Genomic DNA, 10,886 nt, shown 5'->3' on the forward strand with positions numbered 1-10,886 from the left:
ACTAGTCTAGCTTTGTTTCTTGATACTTTACCATCTTCATTTAGTTTATTTCTGAATGCCCACTTAGTTCCAATCAAATTTTTGTCTTTAGGCCTGGGTACAAGAGTCCATGTTTTGTTTTTCTCTATCTGCTCTATATCTTCATTCATAGCCTCAATCCAACTTTCATTTTCTAGTGCATCTTTGACACTTGTAGGTTCAAAATCAGCAAGTAGACAAGTACCTTTTAACTTACTTCTTGTCATAGTTCCTTCAGATTTATCTCCAATGATCTGATCTGGTGCATGATGTTTCCTGACATACATGGCTAGCACAGGCTCCTTGCCTTTTGAATGACTTGCATTGTTATCTTCTTGAGGTTCAACTTTTGGTTCTAGTTGCTTGGACTCGGTAGCTGTTTATTCGGTAGCTTCTGTTTGTAACAGGGGTCCTTGCAACTTGGTAGGCATTGACTCGGTTTGAACTTCCTGCAACTCGGTTACAAAAGATTCTGGAGTAGAAGATTTCTGATTAACAAGTCTACTTGTCACTATATCAGGTTCAACGAAAACAAATCTCCTGTAGTCTTCAGGTTCCCTTTTGCTTCCTTCTTCAGTTCTTTTTGCAAACTCATCAACTTTCACATGTGCACTTTCTATGACTTTGTGGGTAGACAAATTCAAACATCTATATGCTTTACTTTTGCAAGAATATTCCAAAAATATTCCTTCATCACCCTTCACATCAAATTTACCTTTTCTAGATTCTTTCAAAATGTAACATTTGCTTCCAAATACTTTTAGGTAACTTACATTGGCTTTTTAGCCATACCATAACTCATAGGGGGTTTTGAATGAGTCCTTCTTCAGCTGTACTTGGGTCAAGGTATGAACTGCAATGTTGATAGCTTCCTTCCATTATTTGATACCAATGCTCTTTTCAATCATTAAGGTTCTTGCACAGTCCATGATAGATATGTTCCTTCTTTCAGCTATTCCATTTTGTTCAGGAGTTCCAAGTGTTGAAGCCTGCCTTTTGATTCCCCTTTCAATGCAGAAGTTATTGAACTCATGTGAAATGAATTCACCTCCTCTGTCTGACCTCAAGCATTTCAGTCTTTTGCCTGTTTCCTTCTCTACTCTGGCCCAATACCATTTCAACTTCTCGAATGCTTCTGATTTCTCTCTTAGATACATGACAGACATCATTCTTGAGTAATCATCAACAAAAAGAATGAAGAACTTTTCACCAATATAACTTTCAATTCCAATAAGTCCACACAAATCAATATGCACAATTTCTAAAACTTCTTCAGACTGAAAGTTCTTACTTTTAAAGCTAGTTTTTCTCATCTTGCCAATTTGACAATTCTTACATAGACCAACCTCAAGTTTCTTTATGTTAGGAATGCCTCTTACTTTCCTAAATTTATTTATTTTCACCAAATTATCAAAGTTCACATGACACAACCTCCTATTCCATAACCAACTTTCTTCGACTTGAGCAATAAAACATGAACATTCACCAAGTTCAAGATAAAATAAGTTACCTTTTGTTTGAATGCCTGATCCAATCAGCTTTCCTTTGCCAGCCATTAGTCTTGCTCTTCCATGCATGAATTCCACTTTGAATTCATTATTGAGTAGTTGTGCCACACTCAACAGATTGTGTTTTAGTCCTTCTACCCAATATGCATTATCACATACAAGTTCTTTGGTTAATGAGATTCTTCCTTTTCCTTTTATGCAGCAAGGTTCATTATTACCAAATCTCACATTGCCACCATCATAGTCTTCAAAATGTTCAAACTTAGTTTTATCACCAGTCATGTGATGAGAACAACCACTATCTATAATCCATGTATCATTTTTGCTCACATGAGAAATGAGTCTCATTTTCTCGTCATTATCAGATTATCCTTTACAGCAATGTAAACAATTTCATCTTCTTCTTCATCATCAGAATCATTAGAATCCTAAGCCATGAAACAAGTTTTCTTACCTTTGTCCTTGAATGATTTGAAGTCTTTCTTGCCATTGCACTTGTGACCTTTCTTCTCATTCTTGTTCTGCTTATTTGGGCACCTAGCAGCAATATGTCCAATTTCTTCACAAAAAAACAAATTAGAGGAACCTTACCTTTGTATTTCCCTTTGCCTATTGAATATTTCCTTGCTAGCAGAGCTTCAACCACCTCAAGATCATTGTTTGAACTCTATTATGATTCTTCATCACTGTCTGACTGAGACTTCTTTATCTTCTTGCTTTTCTCCTTGAGTGAAAGCTTGGCTTCAAATGCTGATTCAATGTTCTTGGCAGCCGGAACATAATTATCATAGTTATCTAGCTCGAATGCAGTCAATCTTCCAACTATGGCCTCTAAATTTATCTTATGATTTGCTTCAGATCTTCTTTCTTGAATTGTAGAAACTCTAATTGCATAAATGGGAAGTAGTGTTCTAAGAACTTTACTTATAACTGTTTCCTCCTTGATATCTCCTCCAGATGCTTTGATTGCACTGACACTTGCTTTAACTCTTTCAACATATTTTGCTATGTTTTCATCCTCTCTCATCCTCGTCTGATCAAATTAACCTCTTAAACTTTTTGCTTTGGCTCTTCTGACATTATCATCACCTCCATAGATTTCTTTCAACTTGTTCCACATTTCAAAGGCAGTTTTGCAATCCTTGATATCATCAAATTCTTCATAACTTAGGGCAGATGCAATATCTATCATTATGTTGTTGTGAGTCTTCTTTTCAGCAATATCATTGACAGATAATGTGCCAAAAGGTTCTGCATATTTTTCATCAAGGTACTTCAACCTTGTATCACCGATAGAAACTAGATGAAGTCTCATCAATCCCTGCTATGCTGAGAAGTTGTCCCTGTTAAGTCTTGGAATTTCCCTCTTTCCTGATCTTTAGCTTAGATCCTTGAAATCTTTTCCTGCAAGCACCAAAAGCTCTAGGGTGAATCAGTTACCACAAATACAAATCTAGATCTCTTAGATGTCTTAAATAACTAGTTACTGCTGTCACTCGGTAAACACTCACAAAAACGTTGTAACTCAGTAGGTTAACTTGTTATTGATCTTTAAGCATTCATAATTATTAACATGTATGCAAAAGTAAATAACACGAACACAAGAGACACCAGATTTAACGTGGAAACCCAATATGGGAAAAACCACCAAGTAACTAGCTACCAATTTTCACTCTTCTGAAGTGAGCCCTGTTGGGAGCCAAACCTATTAAAGGTTACAAAACACACTATTAGGTGTGACACTGTTAGAGGATTTAATCACCCCGCTAGGAGTGGCCTTACTAAAGGTCTTTAGAATAATTCAACTGAACTGTCACCTTGTTAGCTGTTAACAGATTTTGAAATCACTGCTACAATGGTTAGAAAGTAACAATGAATTGACCTGAATAAGATGCAACTGAATTTGCTGAATACAGACCTCTATACTGCACCATTAGATCCTCCTTGTTCAAATATAGCTTTGTGCTCTCAATGATCTCTGGTCATCTTTCAAAATTCACTTTCACAATAATCAGTCCTCCTTCACATTCATATCACATCAAATCCATCGCACTTAGAATTCGCAACTTGACCTCTTATATATACCATTCAAATTATCAAGTCAATACATTTACAAGTTACATTTACCAATAAACCATACATCAATCAACTACAAGTATTATATTTAAACAAATAAACTTTATTTCCCAAAACAATGAAATCCTTCATTGGTCGACCCTACTCAGTAAACACTGCTCCAAAAACAATTTCCTGAGTTAACCATCTCAACTTAGTTAACACTGCAAATTCTGCGAAATCATATGGCTGCCGAGTGAACTCAGTAAGAACTGGATCTCCTTCGCTGACCATGAGAGCTCGGTAAGAACTGTTCTCTGCACAAGTTTCCTTTGATGACCGAGTAAGCTCAGTAGACATTGAATTTCTTTTACTAACCCTGAAAGCTCGGTAACAACTGTCTACACAAGGTAAAGTCTGAGAATGCTCGATAGGCACTGTAAATCCTCTTGCAAACCTTCTAAGCTCAGTAGACTATGTCTTTTGCCTTGCTGACCAACTGAGCTCGGTAGACTTTGACTGATAACTGATATGACATTTGTGTAACATCAAACACAACACACAATTAGACAATTGTACCCAACAATGAGGTCATTGTTACATGAGAAAAATTGATATATATATTTATATATGTGAGATTAAAAAAATTATTATTATTAATTATCTGATTAATGAATAGACATGTCTATTCATGGCCTATTCTCTATATATATAAATCTAAGAGGATGTTGCATTTGGAACACACATAGCTTCAATAGGCAATGCCATTACATTTGCAGCATCAATCTCTAGAATTTAACTTGGTATCAAAGTCAAACTGTAAATGTGAACAAGTATTTGAATAATGGAAGCTTGCAAACATGGTGTGAAATTAGGTCAAAACAAAGAGGAGAATGGTGACAGATTTGGAACAATATGTAAACACATGCAAAACATGGAGGGAATTATATACTAAGCAGATAGAATGGGAACAATGGAAGAATAGAGCAAAGTCCCGATCATAGAAATGATGATCAGCCAGCATCCTTTATCAAACACTACCCTTCCCTTTTTAGCCTAAGTTGACATAATGGATTGGTGTGTATATTACGGCAAAAATCAGCAGTGATTCAACAATTGCTATTCATCATGGGGTAGACAGATCCTGTGCTAAGGAGATGTAACATAGCCAATACTAAATGCTCACAACCTACAGATATTGTTAGATAAGAGAAGAATAACTATAGTTTTTATCAATGAATATGGAATTGTGAAACTTATGTTGTTGAGTTACTAATGAAGTCAAATTACCGATCATAAGTGTCAGGCCATACTAGTAATATCATTTCCATTCTAAAACCATCAGTATCAACATGTCATCAAACCATAATATTACCTTATAGTCACAAGGGTAAGGAGAAAGGCAGAGTAACTTGATCGGTGCCAAGTAATGTAATAAAACATATATTGTATGGAAAGGAGACATTATCCATCATACAGATTGACCTATTAGTTGTTTATAGTTTAGGATCATTGCATAGATCAAACTTTGAAAGAGACATGTGCATTGAAAGTAGGAAGACAACGACCAAACCTACTCTTAAAATGTCATGGAAAGGAAGTTACACGAGTCTGCGGAGGTCCTTAACCAGCAGCGGCGAAATTCCCCACATATAAGTTACAGGTTGAAGCATATGGTAACCAGAGTCTTACATAGAAGACCAACCTATATCAAAGCTAAGAAGTACAAACATTAAATGTTTATACCTGAACACCCAAGGAAGATATTAAGACAACTCGCAAGAAAGACGTGGATAGCCATTGGTGTTAAAGATTAGTTAATAAAACATCTCCTTGAAAAGTTTGAAGTCAATCTTGAATGTTGAACGCATAAGCATCAAACTCGTACATAAAGGTAAATATACAAAGGTATAATGCATCATTATTACTTTACTATAATTGCATATAATGTACGTGCGGGTATGTATACATATACACCTTATGTCATTATGTATATGACAAATATGTAAATATATTTAATAACCTAATAAATATATTTATATATATAGGAATGTTATGAATCTCATCAAATAAATATAAAAATGATTTAATAATCTTGTTATTAGAGGTAGTTTCTATATGGAGTTAATTTGATTATTATTATGCATATATGTTTAAAGAATAAGTAGTCGTTTATTTTTGTATTTCGTTACGTACTATAGCAGCTATGTGCCTTAATCTTTTCCTCCGAGAATGTTATTGCAAGAAGAGGGAGATTGAGATTCAGAAGGAGCTTGACATTACATTAAAGGCAACCTTGAAAGAGAGGAAGTAGACGGCGATAAGATTCAATTAACCTTTGATGATCTCAGTCTTATTGTTTTAGAGGGACTAAACCATGTTGAGACGGATTCTCCAATGATCAATAAATTGTAGTAGTCAAGAGGACTGTGATTCGTGAATATACCTCGTGGCTATGTGATTTTATTGGGCCTACCCCCCCTGTGTCCATCATAAGGAAGTGAGGACTTCCAAATGATGTCACTTATATTTGCAGAAGTTACTGTAAGGTGACAATCTTATAATAACTTGTATTATGAGATCAAACAAATTGAATATATAGTGAATGTCTTGCATCTCAACATTTTGGAAGGCCATTACTCAAAGAGTACTTGGTGAATATCATTGATATTCTGGGAGGCCAATACTCTTGATATCAAATGCGATATCAAAACCTTTTGAGTACTTGGTGAATATCATTGATATTCTGGGAGGCCAATACTCTTGATATCAGATGTGATATCAAACCTTATTTGGGTACTTGGTGAATATCATATGTTGATATTCTGGAAAACCAATACTCATGATATTAAATGCGATATCAAATGACGGAAATCTTCTAAGATATCAAATGAGATATCCTTAAAATTGTTATTTGTAATATTGCGTTGAAGTAATACTTATTCTCATGTGTTTCTTTCTAAGCTAAGAGGAAGTGTTGATGTTTGATAGCTTCAATCGGATAAACCTATATATAATTTTATATATATATGTTCTTTATATTGAGATATGAGGTCATTGTTATATGAGAAAAAATTATCTATATATATATGAGATTAAATTTGTTATTATTATTAATTATCTGATTAATGAATAGACATGTCCCATGAGGGGCATGTCTATTCATGGCCTTCTCTCTCTCTCTCTCTCTCTCTCTCTCTCTCTCTCTCTACATATATATATATATATATATATATATATATATATATATATATCTAAGAGAATCTTGCATTTGGAACACGCATACCTTGAATAAGCAGTGCCATTACATTTCCAGCATCGACCTCTAGAATTTAACATTCTGGTTATTATTTATTTACTGTACATGATTTTGTGAAATATTTGCTGCTGTCAGATTACCCTTATCATAGCATTAAATTTGCCAATTTTCATTGGTCCATGATCTAGTGATAAGGTGGAACAATGCTAAAATGACGACTCCCAACAGGGCGTGCTATATGCATTTCCATGTGCTAAAAATAGAATGGAGCTGAGGGCTTGTCCAAAATGGATTACAACAAAATAAAGACCGTTCACTCAGACCTTATTTTGCCTTTCCTAAGCTTAGAGATGAAATTTATTTTTTCAATCCACTGGATAGATTCAGAATTATTATTTGTCAATACTAACTCCTGTACTTATCTAGAAATTTTGATTATATGGAATTCTTTTATATTTGGAAAATTATTAACCAGTGATGAGAAATATATTACCAAATGTAACTTTATATACACTTGCACATGAAAACCTGTTTGACCTGTCAAACAGGTTTTCACAACTTCAAAAAAAACTATATTGTTAAACAAATTAACCAGTTGGCGAAAATTGCCCATTAAAATAGTCCTGCTTTACACAGCTTTGCAACTATCATTTATTGTCCAATCACCATAAAGAGCATTGGATTTGCCAATATGCAGTGGAATATAATCCAAGCTACAATGTGAGTGCAAATAATGATGACGCTGACTCAAGGCTACCACTGCCAACGTTCCCAGTGCTTGTGATTGCTGTGATTACTCCCTACATGTGCCTCTGCCAAAAAACTAGAAAAGACCATTTGCAAATTCAGAATAGATCTTTGCTTCTACTAATGGTATATTGAAGCTTGATTCTGCAATTTAATGATGGCTTTTGTGTCTTTTCTTGGTAAATCTTGAGTGTGTTTATGAGTGTCCTTAAACGCACTGTGGATATGCTGGAGCGTTGCATGGTAGAAAGACTGTGGAATGTGAGTATGCACATAATGTTTAGCACAAGGCCAGATCAGGCAAAAAGCACCATGGCTCTAAATAAATTTGCCGCATTTAAGTGACTGACAAGTACATGCCAGTCTGGACAAGTTTGGGCAGAGATTAACTTCAAGGTTGCATGGGTACGTGGGTACGGGAACGGGAACGGGTACGGGAGCGGGTACGGGTACGCATATTTTTCAAAATAGGGGACGGGGGTGCGTGTGTAAGCCTAATTTTTTCTATATAATTAATATTTTATAGAAAATATAAAAATCAAAATATTTGTCATGAGTCATGACATTGAGCATTCAAAACAAGAAATTTGAAAATATAAGCCATAAGTCAAATATATATATATATGCTATTGCTGAATGTTTAAAGTATTTTTCATTATTGGGGACGGAGGTACTTGGGTATGTCAAACTTACTTAAAAATTACACTTTTATATTTATAAAAAATCTGATTTTATGAGTCATGACAATGGTTTTTCAAAACAAGAACAGTGATAAAGTTTGCAAATGTAATGTACTGTTTTCAGTTTCAGATTTGCTATATGTTTGAAATAATAATACATGATAAATGCTTAGATGCATAACAAAGAAGGCAGACTTCAAACATGAACAGGAAGATCCTAAACCATATGACAATGACATATTGCAAATGATAAACTTTTAACTTGAACAGTGATAAAGTTTATTGTTAATGAGTATCAAAGTTTCAAACTGATTTGGTATTGAATTAAGTTTGATAAACAACAAGCTAATACAAAAACAAAAAACCAAAAAAAAAAATCAGAATCTTAATCAAGGTCCTTAGCTATGATGCTCTCCACCGAGTACCCGGTACGTGGGATACGTGTACCCGGTACTTGGGTACGTGGGTACGAGTACCAGGGGTGTGGATACGAGTACCCATGCAACCTTGATTAACTTGAATATCTTTCTTGATTTGTATAAGCTTAATAAAGATGAAATCAATAATCACTTCTGTGGAACAGATTTGACAGCCCAAAATCGCTGCATTTTCTACTTCATTTGGATTTAGTCTTTTAGACATTAAAATATTGAGTTTTTCATTACTAGCTAGTATCATGTGAGCTTCTCAGCATAATGGCATCCTAAACGTGAGATAGCATTAATAACAGGTTGTGTCACTTTACAGTAATGCATGGTGACTAAAGGAACTTAATTTGAGCACCAAGTAATCAAAAATTAAAATTAAAATTAAAATAAAAAATGAGTTTGAGAGATAACTCTGTTGACTTTTTCCCTCTAAAAATCTGCTCATTGCATCAACAACAACATTCTATGATCCATCAACCCGTTCAAGAAAACTATATTTTTCAGTTTAAACTACTACCTTCACAACATAATCATTACACCACCACTCCTTTCTCACACCTAGTACTTATCATTTTTACTAAGTTCAAATAAGAAAACTGATTTCTCCAAAATAGTCACAACCCTTAGAACTAATGTCGAAAGGAAGATAGCAAGAAATTCTTTACCGATGATTGTATTTTAAGAATTGGTTGTAATCGGCATCCGTACCTGAAGATGAACCAGAACTCCGGCCTCGGCTCCTCATCCTGTCATAATCAGGATCGTCTGTCGGCATCTCATATCTACAAACAGGACATGAATTATGCTGAGCAAGCCATGGAAGAATGCACTCAGAATGATACATATGCTGGCAAGGCATCCTTTTGACCTCTGCAACCCCGGCCCCAAACTCATCCTTGCAAACTGCACAGCATAGTGATCCACCCGTATCAGTACCAATATTTCTCACAGTCTCCAAGGCTTCCACAGAAGCCCTAGATGCAGGCGGCGGCCCACCGCCACCAAAGACACCACCCCTTCTGTCTGACAATGCCAACTCACCGACAAGTTGTTCCAACGCAGGCCCCAGGAAAAAATCCCCCAGATTCCCATGTAGCGCTCTTCTCCTCCTCAAGCCCCCATTGTTGTTGAAGAAGGGCGACAAGTACTCATCTGGGTGATCCTCCATTGGACCCTGGGGGAAAAAGAAGGGATCTGTGAAAAAGGGTGTTGATGATGATGATGAACTGTGGTGCAGGAATCTGGAAAGGGATTGCATCATCTGAGCCATAGATTCATCGTCTTCTTCTTCATTTTCATCAAAGTGATTGCTAATTTGTTCTACAAAGCCCCCATGGCAGTAAGGGCAGACTGGCTGTTCTTCAGGGCTGTTTCTGAGCCACCTGATTCTTCGGCTGCATCTGTAACACCACCACCTCGACATGACGATCACACACCCTCAACCCGTAAATCCCTTCTGTGGGTGTGTTCTTCTTCAATCTAGAATAGTCAAAGATGAGCCTATAACTTAATTGTTGAGGATAGAATCAGCTGCGCTTTGTTTGTCATGATGTATCATTACTGTTTCGGCTTTTGTCCGACCCAATTTTAATATGATTGATACCTTCGGCAATTGACGAGATCTTTAATAATAATAATAATAATACTAATAAATTTGTGAATGAGTCATTCCTTCCGTACTCACTCAAAGATGCGAGTCAGGAGATGAATTCCGTCAAAGGAAATCGGGATAGAGTGCCCATAATTTCGACTTATACAAGTAGTATTTGGGTTCCGTCCGCTCGCCTTTCAGTCACAAATTGCCGCTGCCACCTCTAAGTTTAGCCCAGGTCTTGGAACAGTCAATGGGCACGTGAATTTTTGTTTTTATCAGAATGTTCTTACGTTTTACGCCGCGGTCTAATAAATACGATTGAGGCTTATACGGTGCAACGGGCACGCTAATATTTTTGCTTCAGAGTAAAAATTTGTTGCCGACCCGGAAAAACCCAATTACCCATAGGGGTATGATAAATGTTATGGTTAATCCTCCAACTATTATCTTTAAAAAAATCTTTATAAATGAAAACATGATTTTTATTTTTTTGGTTGGTGATTGGTTTTTTTGTATATCATTATTGGGACATTTCATAAGAATAAGAATATTTAGTCATAAGTACTGACATTTTTTTATTGACTGATTATTGGTACA

General features: G+C 35.7%; 1 protein-coding gene across 3 annotated transcripts in view; it reads right to left on the reverse strand.

The window, feature by feature from the left end:
• Positions 1-10,171, reverse strand: part of LOC149566552 (E3 ubiquitin-protein ligase RING1-like) — a 33,900-nt gene extending 23,729 nt beyond the window's left edge. The window contains exons 1-2 of one of the 3 annotated variants that reach the window (XM_089819860.1): positions 9,737-10,171; positions 9,404-9,598 (exon numbers count right to left, since the gene is read on the reverse strand). In XM_089819860.1, coding sequence (XP_089675986.1) covers positions 9,404-9,598; positions 9,737-10,118 — 577 coding nt within the window. In that variant the 5' untranslated portion in view covers positions 10,119-10,171. Of the gene's footprint in view, positions 1-9,360 lie in introns of all 3 variants that reach the window. The other 2 variants (XM_089819858.1, XM_089819859.1) reach the window with 2 other exon arrangements.
• Positions 10,172-10,886: the final 715 nt, after the last annotated feature.

The sequence above is a fragment of the Cupressus sempervirens genome, chromosome 3 (genome assembly GCF_028749045.1).
Source record: "Cupressus sempervirens isolate cs-2001-9-10 chromosome 3, ASM2874904v1, whole genome shotgun sequence".
NCBI lineage: Eukaryota > Viridiplantae > Streptophyta > Pinopsida > Cupressales > Cupressaceae > Cupressus > Cupressus sempervirens.